Raw genomic sequence first — 20,094 nt, 5'->3', positions numbered from 1 at the left:
GGAGCAACAATCAAACAAGCAGCCGGAATGCAAGGCACTGCACACGCGCAGTGGAAAAGCAATTTTAGGACTACAGTATAGTTGTTCTTTGGAAACGTTGAAGAAGTTTTTCTTCAAGGCACGGGTTGCAATAAATTTCGTTATATTTTTTCCCTTTCTTTCTTTCTTTCTTTCTTACTTCTGTAACAGGCCACTCGCATCTGCCCAGCGGGCTAGCGGCCTGTGTCACCTCAGCCTTGGGCGCGGGACCGATTCTTCTCACACTCGACCTGACCAAAACCTCTCGTTACATTTTGTGAATTGGACGACGAGCAAACTCCGAGACTCCATGTCCGAGCGAACATCACACGCCGTGGGGAGCCGTCAGGGAAGTTCGGCCGGTGCAAGAGCTTTGCGGCGCGAACGATCTCCGTCACCCACACCCGTCCCCTCCTCCGTCCTTCGCTCCATCGTCTGATGTCGGAACCGTCTGATATTGTGAGGAAGACGCGGGTTCGATCGCCCCATCGAAGCGACACCGGTAGCCCCAACGGCCTCGTGGCTCGGGGCCGGGTTCGTGTGAGGTTCGTTCGAAGAGTGCCCTGGGGCGTTTCGGCGTGAACCCTGAGCTCGACGGCCCTGACAGTCAGGTAGTCATCGTTTTGTTTTCTCGCGCTTCGGATGAACGCACATATTACGGCACGCTTATAGGTACCTGTCGGATAGGTTCCTCTGATGTCTGGAGCAGATCTCACCAGGCCTCAGAGGCATTCGTCATTCGCCCGTCACCAGGGGGCGCCGTAAAGAAATCGCCTCGAGAGCTCTTCGCTCACTGTGCAGTGCTTTAATTCAACGGGGTGATTTGACCGGCTAAAGCTAGCCTTACATAGGATATCTACATGACGAGGCGCCCCTGGTCCCTTCCACAGCCTTCTGGCCCACAGCCACACTACAATGTGCCGTCGGCGACGACGTAGACCGCGCTTCCACTACCCGGCCGACTCTCGACAACGGCCCCTTCTTTCTGCTCCGGCGTTAGCTCCCTCTTGCTGTAGTACTCCTTCTCCCACGCTTCCCTCACGGCTTCCACCTTGTCCGCCGGCACGAGGTGCACGCTGCACCCACCCCAGCCGGCCCCGGTCAGGCGGCTGCCGTAGCTGCCGGCCCTCCGCGCGATCCTGCAGATGTCGTCGATCTCGGCACAGCTGCACTCGTAGTCGTCCCTGCAGCTGTCCTGCGTGTCGTTGAGCATGGCGCCCAGCTTCTCGTTGTAGGCCGTCGTGTCCGCGGACCCCTCCGGGTGGTTGGCCGGGTCCTCGAGCAGCGACATGAAGTCCAGCACGCGCAGGGCCTCGCGGAAGACGTGCAGCGCGCGCTGGCGCAGCTTGAACCTCTCGGCGCGCACGGGGAACTTGGACGTGAAGCGCGCGTTGAGCTCGTCCACGCTGACGCCCAGCTTCTCGGCGATCTCCTCGCGCGTGTAGCCCCCGGCCTGGCTCAGGGTGGACTCGGTCAGCGAGATGAGCTCGCGCAGCTGCTCCTTGACGGGCTTGGCGGCATTTTCTGGGTGGTTGGCGTAGTATGTGTCGTGGAAGCCCTTGAGCGATATGCCCAGCGGCGCCGCGTCGGCGGGCAGCTGTGTTCCCTTGGGATTGAGCGCCGCGTTTAGGTAGGCAGCTGCCAGACTGCACTCGACCACTCGCAGGTTGTAGTGGATCGGGCCCGTGACGTACTTGTCGGCCACGACGAAGGACTGCGCGATCAGGAAGCACAGCTCCGGGTTTGTCTTGGGGAAGTGCACCGGCCTTGCGGTGAGGCTGGGCGAGAAGGAGACGTAGAGTGCCGAGCCTCGCTCGGAGAAGACTGATGCCGACTGGTCCATGCCGCCCGAGTTGACCCCGACCGCGCGCTCAGAGACGATGGCTAGCTCCGTGAGCTCGGTCTTGTCGACCTTCTTCTCGCCGTTTGCGACCATGACGGCCAGTGCAGACGTGCTCGTGAAGGCGGCGCTGGAACTCAGACCGCCGCCAGCAGGCACTGTCCCGTCCATGAGGATTTGCATGGAGATGGGCTTGTAGCCGGCGCCATGCTTCTTCCTGAGCAGCTCCAGGGCTCCCTTCAGGCCGGACTTGAAGTAATTGGTCCACTCGTGAACGGTGGCGTCGATCTCGACGGCGTCAAATGGAATGTCGAACTCGTGACTGGGGAACTTTTGACCCTGCACGTTTGCGATCTTGATCTTGTAGGTTCCCTCCTTGACCGCTGAGGCATCGACCTTGGTGGACACAGCGATCAGGCAGTCAGCGGTGATGGCCATGGGCAGCACCGAGTACAGTGAGTAGTCGATGTGCTCGCCGATAATGTTGACACGGCCGGGCGACCGGGCGACGAACTCGGCAGGCTGGCCATAGGTGGACTGGAACTGGCTCAGGAGGTTGTTCCATCTCTTACCCTGAGAAGGGAGGGCATTATCTGGGTATATTTGGTCCAGAGACTTTGCGAAGGGTACTGGGCCCGCCATGGTGAAGGTGGTGTCTTGGAAGAGAGCAATGCCCCACAATGGTGATGGTGGGGGAGGGGTGATGGTGGTTTGGTGTGTGAGTGGAGGAGCTCAAATTCCAGCACGCCACACTTCAGCAAGCAAACAGGAGAGGTGTAGATATATTTGCTTCAGAAGGATAATCAGAATGTCGTGAGAGAGAGGAAGACTCGATCAAGAAGGAGGATGGGTGAGACCAGGTGAGGTGAGGTGATTTCATGATCTGTTAGCCTGGTGATCTCCCACATTTGCGCCGAGGATTGAGCCGCACCAAGCAAGGCCTGGATGCGCTGCGGGAGCTTGGTGCTGGTTCTGGCGCTGGTGCTGGTGCTGGAGCTGGAGCTCGGCTGGGAGCCCCACGCATCCCCAGCGCGTTCCCCTCTATCCGCCATCCCACAAATTGCCCCGCGTTCCACCCAAGCTTCTTCAACAACACCGACCACGATCTCAAAGGCTCCTACCTGGACTGTTGCATCATTCCTCGCTCTCATTGGCACTGAGAGCTTTCCAGATACCAGGGACAGGAGTCGAACCTGAACTATGCTGCAAACCTACACACACCAACCACTCAGTGTTATGCGCCTGTTCCTCCTCCTTGCTCCTCTCAGCTCCCTCCGCCGTTAAAAACGACGATCCACGGGCGGGTCTGGGGCGCCTCACGCGACCCATACTAACAAGTTTTGTACACATAGACTGACTGTTCGGTCCGGACTTCCCCGGCCCGGAATAATTAATGCGGTGCTAAATAGAGCTCTCATCCTGGTGGCAATCAATTCGATGCTAGCATCACAAATGCTCTCTCGCCTGTTGCACTGAGCACGACTGGAACCTTCAGGCTATGATTGTTCATTGTCCAGACCAGCAATATCATACGCAAATGGGTACATGAGAAGAAGAAGAAAAAAGACCTTCTGGTAGCTACCCATGCAGACTTCCCCAAAGCCGTCGTAGAGCTGACGAGACGTTCGATATTATCACACCCCGTCGCCAATTTCATAGTGCTTGTCCCAGCGCTGTGGCATGTTGAATTAGCATCTGCTCAGAGGAGACGGCAACGTGCGGCGTGGTGCCCAACTTACCTTGTCCCATGGCCTTGATGAGTCCACAAACCGCAAGTCCGTCCCGACCCTGATCTTACCTGCAGGATCGAAGTTCATCGTGGAAGCATGGATCTAAGAGCCGACAACATTGAAAGTCAGCAATTGACGATGCAAAGATGACCATCACGGTAGAAGGATATTCGTCTCACCGCATGCGACTGGTGGAGCACCACATCGCCAGCTTCGTACGCAGTGGCGAGCCACCTCCTTCCATACTTGCGCCCAAACTCTTGGGGCCCGTCGCAGAGGAAACCTGTACTCATCATATTGGAGTTGAAGGCGTTCCGCATCTCCTCGTCACTCATGCCCGCCGCCTTGGCCTTGGCCGAGAAGTCATTCTCGATCTCCTCACCAAGCTTCACTCCATCCTCGAGGTAGATCAGCCCGCCGCCCTCAAGGCCGATGTCACCCATGGGCACCCACGCCGTCACGGCCGTCGGCTCGCCGTACCGCAGGAAGCTCTGATCATAATGCACACCGATGGCCTTGTTGCCCGGCGTGTTGTTGCGCAGCAGCGTCCTCTTCACCGGCAGCGTCTTGTCGCCCCAGCCCGTGAACCGCTCCACGAAATCCCGCAGCGCCGGGTGCTGTGTGAACCCCTCTCCCGCCTCGTTCCAGTACCACTCCGCCGTGTGCTGCGCGAGCGCCGCGTCCACGAACTGCGCCGCGACCGTGGACCTCTCGAGCGCGTCTTGACCCGCCCCGATGCCCGGGTAGTCGGTCGGTGGCTTGCTGTCGTCAAAGATGCCCTCCTCGTTTGAGGTGCCCGGCTTGAGGACGCCTGTGTGTGCTAGGTTGGCGAAGTAGGCCTCGCGGGCCTTGAGGACGTCAGCGCGAGGTAGGAGTCCCTTGAGGAACACATGGCCGTCCGTGTAGTAGCGGTCCCGCAGAACGTCGAGGGGCTCGTCTGGGTGAGAGACTCGCATCTGTGTTACCTCTGAGGGTGAGAAGCGGCCGTCATTTACGTAGAGGTTGGCCCCGTGGAGGGAAGGCTGAGCAGGTGGTTCTGCGTGAGGCATGGTGACTCGGCGAAAGGCCAAGCAATTAATGAGAGATGAGTGTTCAAGGTAGGTCACACTAATGAGACTTCCTGGTATCTACCAGTATAAGAGAGAGAACGACAAAGGTAATCCTGTTCCCATCGCACTGCCTCTGGAAGCCCTTGACCGGACACCCGTTATATCCATCACCGGTGCAGTCAGGGTGATACTCGACCTAGCTCTAAACACCTACTAGGTAAAAACGGGCGGGATCTATCCTATCGCGGAGAAAGGGGTGAGAAATTCCGTATGGGGCGGGAGGCGTGAAGTCACTCCGTGCCAATCCCTCAGGCATCCGGGGAATCAGACGTGGAGAAGATGGAGAAGCTGGGGAAGAAGCCGCTTGTTTCGGCGGGGTTGGCCGTGCCAGGAACAAGTCATGTCGACCCGAATACTAATCTTGGGAAGCACAGATCAGCCACCCTATCTAAAGTGTAGTCTGTTTTCGGCTTGTACCCTCCGTACGCTTGGCAAGAAGGCTTCGTGGCCTAGGGACTCTGACACCCTGTGGGTGGTTGTGTGGAGAGGCCACCAGTAACTTGTTACGCCTGGGATTGGGTAACCAAATAAGTAGTCATGGAATATATCCTCCGATATGTTTTTATAGCTGTGTCTGAGATATGTTAGGACCAGGGGAGTCGAGAGAAACAGTCCTGAATTTCAGGTATGAGGCAAGATCAGAACAGTGAAAGGAATATCATGTCCGCTATCTTCCAGAACCAGAATAATCATCAGCCCTACGGATATTCGCTAGTCTTGTAAAGTTGTGTCGTGATTGTTCTTCGGCATTTAAGCCTACATCCTTGCTCCATGCTATGAGTTCCCATCGGCCTGTTGTGTTTGCGTCTGCTTCGACTTCCGCCGTGGTACGTTCCTCACCCTCCGATGCTTCCTTACCTCGACCCTTCTATGCTTAGTGTACAAATTGACCGCATCTCGCGCTACGATGAATACCATCCCACCGACCAGGCTGCGTCCCCATTGCTCCTGAAGCAAGCCCGTGGCAGCGCGAGGGTGGGGCCTGACGATCCAGTTCTCAGGCAAAGCATGGCGCAGAATCTCGCCTGCGCCCCAGCACACAAGCGGGAAGGTAATGGCCGTGACAACGCCATTGACAAGATCAGTCAGGGTTGTCGAAGGGCCGCCATTTCGTTCCCGGATCGGCTCCTCCTGTGCTTGGTTGTTATTGTTGTTATTGTCGTTTGCGGGAGGATTCTGCTCGCCATTGCCCTGGGGCTCGATCCGTATTGGCGGTGGTGGTTCGGCGGCGTCTTGATCTCCTTCTTCGCTCGCGTTTTGCTCCTGGGGCTGCTCGTCCGCGCCCGCGACGGCATCGCCAGCTGGTCCCTCCTCAACCACCACAATGCCCTGTTCGTTCAGTTCTTCCTGGAGTTCTTGAATGGCGGCTGCTTCGTCCTCCTCAGGGCCTATGTGAAGCTCAATTTCGGCCACAACTTCTTCTTGGTTGTTCTCGTCACCCATCAAGTTGAGCACAGCGTTTCCAACCCTCAGTGCCTGGGCAAAGTAGCCTTCGTCATCCTCCTCTGCTGGAGCGGGGTTCTCTGCCGCGACGTTGGCTTGTTGGCCGCCCTCATTGTTTGCTGCAGCAGGTAGCTGCTCGTTGGGAAGACCACGACCCCTGAGTGCCTTGTTGAGGCGCCGCTCGTAACCACCGAGGATATCGTAGTAGATCCGGTTGTACGAGAAGCTTACCCATGGCATCATCGTCAGAACCCAAGCTGGCGATGGTGGCCAAGTAGGCATTTCATCGCGAAGAACGAGCGAAGCGCCGTACTGTCATGCTCATTAGAGGCTTGTGCGGATTCCACAATCAATGGCAGTTGACTTACCAGGATAGAAGCCGGCAAAGTCAGCATATCCACCAGCTGGGACGGGAGGGCTTTTTGAATCATCAACGCGGGAGCGATGAAGTTGAGCATCCAGAATCTGAAACAAAATTCCCAACCAGCTTTCCATCTGTACCAAGGTATGCTTGGATTGATTCTACGATCTGCTAGGGCACGTCCGAGGCCCAACCATCCCATCGCTGGCCCAGGGCCCGCAAAGACGCACATGGATAGCATTCCATAATAACTTGATCCCGCCACTACTTAGCTCAAACATGCGGTTAGCAACTTCCACTGCTTGACAGGGGACGCATCGTCTATAGATAGATACGGGACCGTAGAGGCGCCTGAAGTGTGCCCAGACCATGCGAATCCTGGTCGGGAACATGGTCTGAAAAACTCGGGGGTGGACCTACTACTGCAACCTGTGACGATGCCCAACAATATCGCAGGTGTGATGCGACTGTACATCTTGTGTAACCGGTCTCGGAGGCCAACGAAGCGATCGCTGGGCTCAGTGGTCTGTATCTTTCCCTTGCAAGCGGGACACCGTAGTGTTTTGGTGCTCTCGCGCTCGTGTTCTGAGATCCATCGTAACATGCAATCCTCGTGCGCCTCAAGCGAACATGGACATGCGTTGACCCATACGGCATTGGGTGTTTCAGCGGGCGTTTGCAGGCAGATAAAGCAGCTGCGAAGGCTGGGGTCGGTTTGAGTTCGCTGAAGATGAGGTGTCGTGGGGGCTACTGCGGGAGCAGCATCGGTCTCGTCGGGGGAGGACATGTTGGGTGGTTCCGGTGGAGGGGGGGGGGACTGATGTCGGCGAAGAGCTCGTTGGTTTCAGGGGGGAACGACTGGACGTGTCGCACCGACTCCCAGAGACTGGGAAATGGGTCTTCTCGTAAGCTGTCACGTCGTCAAGCTGTCGAATTGGGAAGCGTTGTGTGCGTGCTGCGGCTTTATTTCTGAGTGAGAAGGAGAACGCGAATGGCGGGCGTCCGCTGGCTGGAAATCAGGCCGAGGTGACTTATTCGGCAACTCCGGCGGCTTTCCTGGAGTATGGTGTTTCGTCTTGTGCAGAGGCCGAGTTTGCGTGCTATTATTTTGTCATTGTTGCAAAGAGAGTGATAAGGACGCAGGACGACAGCGAACAAGCAGCAGTGAAGCAGTTGAAAGGGGTGTGCGGAAGGAACTGCGCCATGGGGCGGAAACGAGGAAGTGGTGATTGTTTGAAGTGACATCAGAAACAGCCAGGGTTGTGTGCACCTCCTGGCCTGGATTGAAGGGGGGGGTCCAAGCCTGGCGGAATAGCTCCAACCTGAGCCTCGAGTGGAATCAGTGTTTGAGTTGATGCCCGAGTGCCCTGTATGTTGGGATTTGTTAGAGTAGCCCAGCCAAGAATAACTGATCATCGCCTACTGACGGGCTGGTCACTAACAGATCCAGATAGCTGACAGCTCCCAAAAACTACCCCAGGCATTCAGGTACCCAGGTACTCCGGTACCTTTCTTTCCCCCCGGCAGGCCCCACGATCTGCTCCTTCCAGAACAGCCCCTCGCTTTCCATTTCACTGGTCTCAGACGCCTATAATTATTAGACGAGACACGTCCTAGAGCCTCACAAATCCCCGTCCTCCTGAGAACGACCGACCTGCATTCTCGAGTACGAACACCCTACAGAATCGTTTGTATCTGGTCCCAGAGATATACTGTGATATGGTACGTTTTCTGCTGATCCCGTCGGACTCCCAACTCGAGCAAGAATGAACTGCCCCGCTAATGCTCTCTCGTCGAAGGCAACTACATCTAAGCAGCGCCTTGCGCTGGCTATCTGCGATTTCCTCTCCTCTTCTGTCACCGATGGTACACTCCCAGCGGATGATCAAGAATCCATCGACGTCGCTGTCAACTGTATTGCCGAGTCCTTCAAGGTCGACCCCTCCAACAAGGCCGCCGTCTCAGAAGCTATCGGCGACCAGAACCTCCTAAAGATATATGGCGTCTACGAGAAGCTGAAGAATGCTTCTAAGCCTGCTGCCGATGCTTCCTCTTCATCTGCCGCCCCAGCCCAAGCAGCACCAGTGAGCGAAGATGCCAAGAAGGAGGCTGAGGCGCTCAAGTCCAAGGGCAACGCTGCCATGGCCCAGAAGGACTACCCCAAGGCTATCGACCTGTACACCCAGGCGCTGGGCCTCAACCCCGGAAACGCCATCTTCCTGTCGAACCGTGCCGCCGCTTACAGTGCCGCCAAGGATCATGAAAGCGCACAGGCTGACGCTGAGGCCGCTGTCGCAATAGACCCCAAGTATACTAAGGCATGGAGTCGCCTGGGCCTCGCTCGGTTTGCCCTTGGAGATGCAAAGGGCTCCATGGAGGCATACCAGAAGGGCATTGACTACGAGGGCAATGGTGGCAGTGATGCCATGAAGAAGGGCTTTGAGACCGCCAAGAAGCGGGTCGAGGAACTCGAGTCCGATGAGGTTGCGTCAAGGGGTGCTGGTGGCCCGGCTGGAGGTGCCCCAAACCTTAACGATCTGGCGAGCATGTTTGGTGGTGGTGGGCAAGGAGGCGGTGGCGGTGGCGGTGGTGGTGGCATGCCAGACCTTGGATCCATAATGAGCAACCCTATGTTCGCATCCATGGCTCAGAACCTCATGAGCAATCCGGACCTCATGTCAAACCTTATGAGCAACCCGAGGCTGCGCGAAATGGCCAGCTCTTTTGGCGGTGGTGGCGGGGGAGGAGGCATGCCCGACACGTCAGCCCTGATGTCCGACCCCAGCATCGCGGAGATGTAAGTTTGGTCTTCTTTCTCCGAACACAATACCTAAGCTAACACATCGTCTCAGGGCTCGGAATTTGATGGGAGGTGGTGGTGGTGGCGGCAGCGGCGGAGCACCCGGAGCCGGAGCCGGAGCCGGATCTGGCGCCGGAACTCCATAGCTGGCTCTGCCTCTGGCTCATCTCTCTTCTTCCATTCTCGTTTTCAAGACAACTACTTGGGATTATTACTAGAAGACTAGCATTGGAGTTTACAATGAGGACTCGCTCTCCCGGCGCCCTGTACCGCATTTGACTTGCTCGATCATGCCCAGAATGTCACAGGCGACGACTCGCCACATGTGTTCTAAGCCATATTTGGCAAGTCCCGCGGGATGAACGTAATGTGCTCGACAGACATTCACCGTCGCGTAAAAAAAAAAAAAAATTGGCCGTGCCGGTAATGGTTGCGCGATATGAAACATGGCCTACTGTTATTCCGTGATCTACTCACCTTTGGTAGTCAGCTTGCTTCTAGCATTGGAACTACTCTCCTGGGACATTTCTGTGACTTTGGCTTCCACTTCCATTACTTGGAGGGCTTCAAGGGGGCACCATCACATGTGTTTCCATATTCCAACTTCTAATGTTGCATGACGGATCGTCCAAGGAAACCCCTCAAGTGAACGGACGATCGTGGTAGCTTGAGGAAAGCATATTCGAGTTGCCAAACGAAGATAAATCATACATGGTCGAAGAGAGAGACACTACAATGTTGGGCACCTTTGCCTGGGACCTTCCCGTCTCTAACAGAAACTGAGATCAGGAAGTACGAAGCAATGACGTGTAAAATCAGTGAGCTTGGGACTATAACGTGCTTTTGTCGATGGTTTGTCACTCGTGCTTTCCTTCTGCGTTTACACCTACTCATATCAGTTCGCTCACTCAGTGTGCATCAATCTTCCTGTCATTTGTCCTCGAGCATTTGCTGTATCAAGAAACAAACACCATCTCGTCTCGCATTCGTATGCTCACAACATCAAGAGAAATTTTCACACGCCCGCCATGTCGGTTCCACCAAATTCATCGCCCTTACATCGTAGGGTTGTTGTTGTCTCCGTCCTTTTGGCCTACTATGTTTACCGGGGCCGCAACGTCACTGATGGCACTGAGGGAGAAGTTCAAGCCATCCTGACTGAGACCCTCCGGGAGGCAAGAGAAGACATTCATCAGGCGCCGGCGTCGGAGCTACCCATGTCAGAATACCTGTCGATCTTCCTGCACTGCTTTTGGGCATGTGCTCAAGCGAGGTCAACTCTCCTCCGCAAGCTGGTCTTCATATGGCTCGGCCTTCCTGTCGCTCTGCCAGTCTTTCTGCTCCTGAAGTACACCCCAATATGGAACACAACCGTGTGGACTGTCAAGTTTGTCAGACGATAGTATCGTTGTCAGGAGGCCCACGACGAGCAGATGGAGAGACTGCGGGTCGCAATGCGCATTGCAGCTCAGTATGAGCTACGCAATTTGACAGACAACGAGGCACGATGGATGGTTTACAAAATTGTTTTCATGTCGTGGGTGGCTGGGTGGCTGAGAGTCTTTGACACATGAGCGAATAATAAAGATGGGAGCAGCCTTTTGAGGATTCAAGCGGACTTTTCATCAGGACTAGTACTAGCATCATTACACCAGCGGCAATCAAGTCATGTTCAGAAGCAGACACGGGCAAAGATGATAATCATATCATGAGCGCGTGTCTCGGTGCTGGAGATGCCGACGCCTGGAGATCGCGGCTCTTTCTTTGGTGGAACTGAAGCGGATGGGGTCAATAGTCGGAAACCGTCTCACACAAGATTCGCATCATCGTCACTTGGGCATACAAGGGGGTTGTTGAGACTACAGTCAATAAGAGTCAAACTTCGTTCAATTTTCCTGCTCGTACGCATGGTTGGCTCCTGAAATGACGAGATACCCAGATCAGCAAATGCACGTATAGCAGGTATACCTACTGACCGCCATCCTTACAATCCAAGCCCTCCAACTAGACTTAGCTCCAAGGCAGCTGGCATCAAGTCAATGATTCGCCCAGAATGAGACAGCAATGGCAAAATCAGACTGTTCCCGCTGCCAGGCTGCTTCCGAACAGGGCGGCCACTGCTTGGGATTCGTGTTCTGCGATTACAAGAGACGACGGGCTCCCGCGTCTGAGGAGAGGCACGAGTCGACTAGAATCCAGGACATAGCCTGCATTGTAACATTCTGGCTGGCACGTTTCAATAACGTTCTCCGTTCCGCATCCAGATCAATCATACACTAAGCGCTAGAGCTTCGATTTCGGATGCTGATGGCGGCAGTAGGAAATTGCATTTGTCACAGAAAGTTGCGTACCAATGTAGAAGTTGTTGCGACAGCGTCAGGTATTTCGATGACATCCCACCAACATCGTGCAATAAGATCACAAAAGAGGGATTTCAAATGAAGGTTTAAAACAAAGACGGTTGTGATGATTCTCGTAGTTAGCAGCCTTACCATTTGATCTTGAGGATAATTGGTGGACACGTTTTGTGGGACAACTCCTACCTGTCCCGCATAATTGGCGGAACATCTGTGACTATGCACTGCGCCTAGTCTTAAACAATATATAACGGACCCTCCCTGCCTCCGCGCCCCAGTCCACGAGGCTCGACCGTTCAGGTGGACAGCAGTCCCAGGTCTCGCCGGCCCGCATGTCTCGCGCCAAGAGCCGTGTTCGTCGCCACGGAAGATGGCGTCCGCAATGGGAACACCAGGGCCAGGAGCCACCCAGCAAAGCGAAAATTTGTGGATGTTGACTTTGAGTGCAAGGATAGTAATGTCAATACTCAAATACTTATAGATGCTCCCTGCTATCTATGACGCTTGATGCCTTGTGAAGTCACTGCACCGTTATCAATTTTGTGCTGTAACTCAAGGAACGACGAATAAATCACACAATGAAGGCCCTCGCTTTTCTTCTGAGCTTTGCAGCTTCGGTTGCTGCTCATGGATATGTCGATAACGGAACTATAGGGGGAGCTTACTATCAGGTAATTAAGCCAACCCTACAATATGGCTTGGATCAGCATTGCTAACGTCACTAGTTCTACCAACGTGAGTCGATCAAAGCCAGAATATTCTGTGACCGTTGAAGCTCCATTATTAACAACGATTTTCAGCTTATCAGGACCCATACTATTCTACTCCGGTTAGTGCTTTGCCTTCGGCCGCCCAAATCTGACATGCCTACTGACATTTTCCCCGGTCCAGCCTCAAAGGATCTCTCGTGCTATCCAGGGCAATGGCCCTGTGACCGACGTCACTCTCATCGACCTCCAATGCGGCGGATACACAGAGGGTGGCGTGTCCGGCAGCCAGCCTGCCGCCCTTCACGCCACAGCTGCGGCAGGCTCGACCTCGACGCTCTACTGGACACTATGGCCAGACTCGCACGTAGGACCCGTGGTCACATATATGGCCCGTTGCCCAGACACTGGCTGCCAGAGCTGGCTGCCCGGATCCAGGTAGGTTTGAATTTCTACCAAGGGCGTGGTGATTAAGAGATGAGCTCGCCGTGTAAACTAACTCGTCAAATTCAATAGTGCTGTCTGGTTCAAGATCGCTGAAGGAGGCCGCACCGGAACAACAAACACATGGGCTGATGTTAGTATCTCATTTTAGCCATGCACGGCAAATTAATGGTGCTGACAAACCCGCAGTCTTCCTTGATGGTCGCTGGCAATGCTGGAGTCAAGTACACCATCCCATCGTGCCTCAAAGCAGGCTACTACCTTGTGCGCCACGAGATCATCGCTCTGCATTCGGCGTATGCGTACCCTGGTGCACAATTCTACCCCGGATGTCATCAGCTCCAGGTCACTGGCGGTGGCTCGACTACTCCGAGCAGCCTCGTTGCATTTCCCGGTGCCTACAAGGGCACTGATGCGGGCATCACATATGACGCATACAAAGGTTAGTACAAGACGATAGACTTCAGATTAATATGATCGGCGTCAACTAACAATTCGCAGCTCAAACTTACACCGTTCCTGGCCCTGCCGTGTTCACCTGTTAGGTGGTGTGACTTTGGGTAGGCACGCTGGCTCTGGGATTGTTTGTCTGTGGCAGCCTTGTATATTCATTCCAAGCATGGTCCTCATTGAAGCTCGTCACCTATTCAATTCGAAACCAATATATTCACACATTTGCGGGCAGTAGGATAATCTTTTGACATGGAGCATCTAGGCCCACATTGGCGGGCATTCGACCAAATAAGGAATGGGCGGGATGGCTTTCGCATGATCAAGATGGTCCATGGTTTCCTTGTGTATATACATTATATCTTCAAAGGCTCGTCAAACAGTAGAGCACCAATGATACTGTGTTTGACATTGTCCAAACGCAATTCTTGTCTGGGTGTGGATGAAAGAGGTCAGTGAAGCTTAAGATACGCCCCTGGGCAATTTCCATCATATGATGCCTTTGGGAGTTTGACTAAGTCAGAAGGGTCCTGTACTTCTGTAGGTGGACAGACTACGATGGCTCTGTAGGTACGATAAGATCGTAAGGACCTATTTCGCCCTAGGAGCCTAGCAAGCTTTCTATTAAACACAAGGGCAGGAATTTCGTTATTTTCGTTGGAAGCAAATTATCTGCGTGATCACGCATGCGCGAAGCGCGGGCTAATGCCATGTCCATTTCCTCCCTCGGCCTGAAAACACTGCACGCCTCTCCGGCTGTAAGAATGAGTCCAAGACGAAATAATTTACATCACTTCTCCTTCGCCTCCCGCCTAGCCGTAGCAGCAACCAGTGCGCGATCGACAAAGTCCAGTCGGTCCTGTCCCCAGAAGAGTTCATCGTCCACAACATAAGTAGGCGTACCAAATATTCCCCTGCGCTCAGCTTCCGCCAGATTTTCTTGCCAATCAGCCACTATATCCGGGTTTTGCGGCTCGATGACCAGCTCAGCGGCTTCTGGACCCAGCGTGGCCGTTGCGACTTCCTTCAGGGTAGCCAGGTCCGCAATGTCGCGGTCTTCCGCCCACAGCGCACGTTGAACCGCGAATGAGAACCCCGAGGCATCGTAACCGGCTTTTTGAAGCGCTATGATAGCTTGCGCTGCAGTCTCAATAGTTCGGCACGGGTCTGCTCGACAATGGAGGTTAAACAATGGCTGCTCATCAGATGGGCGCGTTTTGGCTCAGCACTGAAAATGGAGGCGGACAGCCGCCAAAGATTACTAACAAAATTTTGGCTTGAGATTGAGGGGAATACCAAGGTATTTCCTCCAGCGATCGAGCTCGACCTCGTGGTATTGTTGCCGGCTGTCAGGTCGAGTTCTGAGGGGGATGCCTCCATTTGCCTGAATGACACGAATTGGACGGTGGACGAGCTTCGCACTGCGCTGCTTTGCGATAGCAACCATCCTTTCTGCACCCAAGTAGGCCCAAGGGGAAGATACTCCATAGAAGGCCAAGAGGGTCAACTCTGATTCCGCCATTTCTACTGTTTGTCAAGCTAGAATACCAACGGAGGAAGGTAATCAAAAAGTAAATTGAGAATATAGTGATGATTGATCGTGATAAGATAAGCTGATACTGGTCATAAATTCACTGGAATCCAAGTACATGTGCAATATTTCGAGCAGAAAGTTGGTGAAAGCTCAAGAAGAAAGCTAAGGAGCATTTCATTGAGCGATTCGGTGCCGGACAAGGTCCGATACCGGGAGCTCTACATGTAGTGTTTACATTTAATTATGCCATATACTTCAATTGTCACACAATCCTGATTGTTCTGTCCATTTAAGTAGCCAGACCGGTTGGTCTATTGGTCTCCTCATCTACGAAATATTTCAGGAACTCGAGAGCGCTGGCAGTTTGAATTAGTAAATATAAAGTACGGACCGGTTCCTAAATCGCTTCGTGATGAAGCTATTGAACTGAGATCTCATGGTGTTGGTTTGGTTTAGCTATGAAAATTGCAGATCGAATACATACGTAGCCTCAAGAACGAACACTATGTTATAACGGGCTCCCAGGGAAAATTGGAATACTAGATTTTCCATACAATTAAGTGTTAAGCTCTAAGTGTACGACACCGTTGTTGTATTCTCATGATTGCACGATTCACACCTTTTGCAACAGTTGCCCGAAAGCAGACGCACTTTAGTAGAGGAATACCGTATTCCGCGTACGTAAACCAACAGCATCGAACAAGTGGAAGAACATGACTACCCTGGTTCAAAATTAAGTAAGTATCAAGAAAGAAAATATTTCAGTTGACTCGTGAAGCCGAAGTCAACGCGGCCCCCACGCCACTACCCAGTGGCCGGGCCCACAAAACAACAAAAAATTCTCTTTGACGATGTCAAATCGCGCTTTTTGGGGTCTGTCCGTGGATTGAACACGGGACTACACCGATATTAGAATTAATTGAAGTGGAGCAATGGCGAATAAAGAACTCACCCTCTCGCATTTTACTCAGGGTACACCCTAAGCGAGAATCATACCACTAGACCAACAGACCCGATAGAGGCGCCTTGTTTCCCGTCCCTGATGTAGGGCGATAGGTGAGGCAGATATTTGGTAGAAACTAATTAGAATGTAGAAGAAAGCTCGACTCTGTACCAATCCTCATGAAAGCATGTATGACCGGGGCGACGTCGGTATGAGATCGTATACATTCTAAAATCTAAGTGTCTAGTCGATTCTATATAGATAGGAAATCTATATATGTGATCAGTCTTGAGGCTATTGAGAACGAGCAAGGAAATTAACGAGCTGAGAAATCAGTTCCTCCGCGTAACCCGAGCAATGATTCCCTCCTGTCGCGCAAAGAACGTGTTTCTGGTGTGCCACTGCGTCTTCTCTGGGTCCCAGAAATCAAGCTTGAAGTTGCGGATGATAAGCGGGCTGAGCTTATAAAGCTGGATGCGAGCGATGTTCTTTCCCAAGCAAGTACGAGTGCCAAAACCAAACGCCATCATGTATTTGTCCATGTGGTTTGCGCGCTCCTGGTCGAGCCAACGGTCCGGATTGAATGAGGTGGCGTCCTCGCCGAATACCTTCTTGTCCAACTGCACGACCACCGGGTTGCAGCCGACTACGTAGCCACCTGGAATAGACCTGCCGCAGAGCGTCATCCCTTTCTTGGGTACAATCCTTGGCAACGCTAAAATTCGCATGGGCTATTAGTACTTTCTCGGGACAGAGAAGGGATGGGTATACAGCAGACTTACACAGTTGTGCTCCAGGATAAATTCGCAGCGCTTCCTTGATACAAGCATCCAGATACGGAAGCTTGCTCGCCTCCTGGAATGTGGGGATCTCGCTGAGACGTCCATCCTCAAAAGCCTGGTCGATCTCCGCCTGCAGCTTGTCATAAGCGGCCGGCGTGTGCATCAAATGGTAGAAAAGTGAGCGGAAGGTGATAGCGGTTGTGTCGCTGCCCGCAAAGAGGGCACCGAAAGACTCTTGCTGGACATCGCCCCATCCAAAGTCAACCTTGTCTCCCTTCTCCTTGTAAATCTGGAAGATTTGGTGTGCCATGTCTTGTCTCTCAGATGATACGCGCCCGTCAAATCGCTCTTCCATGAGACGTGACGATGAATCTGCAATGTTTTTACTTTGGGGGTTGAGTATCAGCATTTTCCCGGGACTTGAGGTCCAATTTACTGAGGAAAACACTTACGAGCCTTTCCCAATAGCCTTTCCGATCGGCAAGAATGCCAGACTGGCGTAAACAAGTGGCCGCAGAAAAGATGACGTTACTCCGGCAAAGCACACGAAGGGAATCATTTTGTCGAGGGCCCAAATCCAGCCATTATGATCCTCTCTGTCCTTCATGAAACCGAACATCTCGCCATAGTAGAGCTCCCCAAGAACATCAAAAGTATACCTGTTTAAAGTCAGACTTGATATTAGTATGAGAGAGAAACAAGCGGCCTCTTTTACCAGTGAATCCATTCTCCAAAGTCGCAAGCCGTAGATTGATCGGCGTATTCTCCAAGTCTTTCGATGAATAGCTTGCTGCATATGTCCACGTATTGTTCACCCTTTGACACATTCGACATTGAGTACACATTGTTGACGATTCTTCTTCTCTGGCCATGATCCTTGTCATTCGACTTGGAGAAAACATCACCGTGCTTGCTGAACCCCGTTGTGTTATATGGGCCATAGAACGGTGCCTTGTCGAGCGCATTGGAGTACCGATAGATTTGGTGAATGGCCTCGGGGCTTGCGCACAAAGGATCCTTGTTAGTGAGAGCCCACCACAACCTTTTCGAAGGCATCGGATGCCACTCACTCTGAACAAGAAATTTCATCGTAGGCAATTCTGACCAGAGGACCATGTTTTTCATGGAGGGCTTTTTCGTCCATCTCTATATCTTCGGTCCAGATCTTTTTCATATACCACAGTCTTGACCACGAAGCCAGCCATGGCCCAGGAATGCCAGCCAATGGGTGGAAAGTCCGGGAATATACGATCCAAACGAGAATACTCACAATTGGGAGAGCTACGAGCATCAATCCCAGTTGAGCCTGCCACAGAAGCTCAGTCAGAGATAGAAATTCCGACAGCATTCTCAAAAGACGAGACATATATGTTGAGAGAACAAAATTTGTAAGACTTAGAGAACTTGGCAGATATTGAAAATTCACGCCGTAATCTCTGGAGAAAACGACGTATTTAAGGGGTTTGCCATGGAGATGCTCTTGACGCCCGCATTCATTCTAGAGCCCGACGAGATCATAAATCTGATCAATTCATCCGATGAGCCCTACACCGAAATTTGAAAAAAGGACCTGACTATGACGCTTCTTAGCTAGACTGATACTTTGCTGGAATTTCAGCGTCATTACAATCACTTCCCAACTTGGGCAGTCGGCCCAATTATTGCTCCGGACACTATTAGTGGAGCACGGATTTATACGGTGTCGGGTCCCTTTCCGCACCCGATGTGCGTACTTGGGCCACGAAAAGAAGAAGATGCCCTCTATCTGAGGACAATTTCCCAAAAAAAATCGTTGGAAGCATTTCATTATTCACAAGAATTCCAGCAAAGGGAAAAAAAACTGAGTTATCATCTTGGGATGCAATGTTTAGTGATCCTGCGTTGACTAGATAGAACTAACATAGAGACTCTCTCTGCCTTGACTGTACCAAGTTGGAGAACAAAACATCTTAGGGTTTCTTATAGAAAAGATGACCTCAATGGTCGAGCCGTTGCGGCCCTTACTGAACAACCAGCTGGTATAGGATGCTGTGAGGGAGGTTTCACTGGCTGCAGGTCAGCCCAGAATCGATAAGAGCCGCATGATTTAAAGTTTGAGGCTCAGCCCTACCCAGGCACGCGGTATCAAACGTCGATCTCAAGTCATTGACGCCACTTCCTTCTGTTAGAGCTATGTGCACATGGTCACAACTAAAGCTGTGTTTTCCGCCGTTGAAGAATATTGGGATGATTTCCCTCCAGCTCAGTTGCTGTATGTCCTAAATTCACTTCCTGTCGTTTCTTCATTCAGAGATTCGAGGCGGTTTTACACCTTGAGGAACAGAGTTCAGCGATACCTGAAGTGATAGCGCTTGACCGCTTGGAACATTGCTAGAGCACACTCAGCCGTGCAGGCACCCGCTATTTTGGTCTACTTTGATTCCAGAAGGCTGTTACTTCCCCCCAAATCCAACTTGGCCTGAATTCAAATTTTCTTCTCCTTGGAAGTCAGGCAGTACCAATGGAACAGTTTCAGCGGGGAATTTGGCCAATGTTTAAGCTGGGCTTGCAGAGCACCTACCAGAGATGACCTACCTGCTCTGATCTCCCAGACAGCATCACCTTCCCACCTAGCAGCACTTCTGAACTTGTCCACTTCCACTGATAATCACTATTCATTTCACCTCTCCCTACATGCAGTGGCCATGACCACAGTATTTTTCGGACGAGGATTTTGAGCTGCGATGGCTGCTAACCACAGCGACGGGTTGATGGGGCGACTTCGTAGGCGCGGCCTACAATTGATGGTAGGTCGCATTCCGCCACATGATCCAGACGCGGTGTCGCGCCCTGACAGCTTGAGCCATCAACCTGTGCATATGCTCACATGTCATTCGTGTTAGGCTTTTCGATTTCTGGCACTTCCAGGCGAGATTCGAACCATGGTCTACCGAGAGGCCCTCGTCACTACAACACCCGAAGGCCTCAAGGAGGATGTGTGTTCCTTGGCCCAACCGCCCCTTGCACGTGTCAGTAGGCAGCTCCGCGCCGAGGCTCTACCTATCTTCTATGGAGAGAACAATCTTGTCATTCGCATCGAAAACCACTCTATGAGGCCGGTCTTCAGTCACGAATGCCGCCGGGGGGTTGACGTGGCGTACAAGCGCTACATCGCAATGTTCGAGGCGTTTTCGGCCTCGGGAAGTGACGGCCCAGGAACCAGCTGCATCAGCCACATCAAAAACATTCTCGTCACTTACGACCAATATCATCACATTGGAGATTCTTCAACCATTGGATTTTGTCTGAACTACTCGAAGCCTGGCCCATACGGGTTGCCCGACTGGGTCAGAATCTGCGAGAGCGTCGTCGACTGGGCAGACTTCACTACTGTGCGAACTGCCTTGCTCAACGAGTTGGACGCATGGGTGCTGGAAGAAACAATAACCCTGTTGGACCTGTTCCCTAGGGCACGCATAACGGCGATGCTATGGTTCTGTGCAAAGGAGTGCCCGCTTGCAGCCAAGCATGTGGAGTTGTGGTACGACGAACTCGATTACTTTTACCGCGACGATTCTGACTCCTGATGCGGCATGT

At 52.8% G+C, this 20,094-nt stretch overlaps 9 protein-coding genes across 9 annotated transcripts; 4 read left to right on the top strand and 5 right to left on the bottom strand.

Annotated features, from left to right (window-relative positions):
• Nucleotides 1–928: 928 nt before the first annotated feature.
• Nucleotides 929–2,500, bottom strand: J7T55_004829 (uncharacterized protein; the record flags this gene model as incomplete). Its single annotated transcript, XM_053130559.1, has 1 exon — nucleotides 929–2,500. The coding sequence occupies one exon, from the start codon at nucleotides 2,498–2,500 to the stop codon at nucleotides 929–931; it is 1,572 nt and encodes a 523-aa protein (XP_052991255.1).
• A 992-nt stretch (nucleotides 2,501–3,492) lies between these two features.
• J7T55_004828 (phytanoyl-CoA hydroxylase) lies at nucleotides 3,493–4,637 on the bottom strand (the record flags this gene model as incomplete). The annotated part of the gene is made up of 3 exons (XM_053130558.1): nucleotides 3,493–3,531; nucleotides 3,598–3,690; nucleotides 3,768–4,637. 3 exons carry the CDS (start codon nucleotides 4,635–4,637, stop codon nucleotides 3,493–3,495), a joined length of 1,002 nt encoding a protein of 333 aa, XP_052991254.1.
• Nucleotides 4,638–5,471: 834 nt separating this feature from the next.
• J7T55_004827 (uncharacterized protein) lies at nucleotides 5,472–7,288 on the bottom strand (the record flags this gene model as incomplete). Its single annotated transcript, XM_053130557.1, has 3 exons — nucleotides 5,472–6,452; nucleotides 6,509–6,605; nucleotides 7,056–7,288. 3 exons carry the CDS (start codon nucleotides 7,286–7,288, stop codon nucleotides 5,472–5,474), a joined length of 1,311 nt encoding a protein of 436 aa, XP_052991253.1.
• Nucleotides 7,289–8,267: 979 nt separating this feature from the next.
• On the top strand, nucleotides 8,268–9,447 carry J7T55_004826 (uncharacterized protein; the record flags this gene model as incomplete). The annotated part of the gene is made up of 2 exons (XM_053130556.1): nucleotides 8,268–9,298; nucleotides 9,354–9,447. 2 exons carry the CDS (start codon nucleotides 8,268–8,270, stop codon nucleotides 9,445–9,447), a joined length of 1,125 nt encoding a protein of 374 aa, XP_052991252.1.
• An 882-nt stretch (nucleotides 9,448–10,329) lies between these two features.
• J7T55_004825 (uncharacterized protein) lies at nucleotides 10,330–10,704 on the top strand (the record flags this gene model as incomplete). Its single annotated transcript, XM_053130555.1, has 1 exon — nucleotides 10,330–10,704. The coding sequence occupies one exon, from the start codon at nucleotides 10,330–10,332 to the stop codon at nucleotides 10,702–10,704; it is 375 nt and encodes a 124-aa protein (XP_052991251.1).
• A 1,532-nt stretch (nucleotides 10,705–12,236) lies between these two features.
• On the top strand, nucleotides 12,237–13,354 carry J7T55_004824 (uncharacterized protein; the record flags this gene model as incomplete). Its single annotated transcript, XM_053130553.1, has 7 exons — nucleotides 12,237–12,329; nucleotides 12,384–12,393; nucleotides 12,459–12,487; nucleotides 12,550–12,803; nucleotides 12,882–12,942; nucleotides 12,999–13,251; nucleotides 13,311–13,354. 7 exons carry the CDS (start codon nucleotides 12,237–12,239, stop codon nucleotides 13,352–13,354), a joined length of 744 nt encoding a protein of 247 aa, XP_052991250.1.
• Nucleotides 13,355–14,049: 695 nt separating this feature from the next.
• On the bottom strand, nucleotides 14,050–14,781 carry J7T55_004823 (uncharacterized protein; the record flags this gene model as incomplete). The annotated part of the gene is made up of 2 exons (XM_053130552.1): nucleotides 14,050–14,426; nucleotides 14,526–14,781. 2 exons carry the CDS (start codon nucleotides 14,779–14,781, stop codon nucleotides 14,050–14,052), a joined length of 633 nt encoding a protein of 210 aa, XP_052991249.1.
• A 1,287-nt stretch (nucleotides 14,782–16,068) lies between these two features.
• J7T55_004822 (Cytochrome P450 monooxygenase gsfF) lies at nucleotides 16,069–17,607 on the bottom strand (the record flags this gene model as incomplete). Its single annotated transcript, XM_053130551.1, has 4 exons — nucleotides 16,069–16,451; nucleotides 16,519–16,904; nucleotides 16,971–17,177; nucleotides 17,234–17,607. 4 exons carry the CDS (start codon nucleotides 17,605–17,607, stop codon nucleotides 16,069–16,071), a joined length of 1,350 nt encoding a protein of 449 aa, XP_052991248.1.
• A 1,634-nt stretch (nucleotides 17,608–19,241) lies between these two features.
• Nucleotides 19,242–20,084, top strand: J7T55_004821 (uncharacterized protein; the record flags this gene model as incomplete). Its single annotated transcript, XM_053130550.1, has 2 exons — nucleotides 19,242–19,304; nucleotides 19,401–20,084. The coding sequence occupies 2 exons, from the start codon at nucleotides 19,242–19,244 to the stop codon at nucleotides 20,082–20,084; spliced, it is 747 nt and encodes a 248-aa protein (XP_052991247.1).
• Between the last annotated feature and the right edge of the window lie 10 nt (nucleotides 20,085–20,094).

This window comes from Diaporthe amygdali, assembly GCF_026229845.1.
Source record: "Diaporthe amygdali strain CAA958 chromosome Unknown NODE_23_length_778278_cov_65_433824, whole genome shotgun sequence".
Lineage (NCBI taxonomy): Eukaryota > Fungi > Ascomycota > Sordariomycetes > Diaporthales > Diaporthaceae > Diaporthe > Diaporthe amygdali.
The sequence above is the reverse complement of the archived record's forward strand: the minus strand, read 5'-3'. Positions and strand labels throughout refer to the sequence as shown.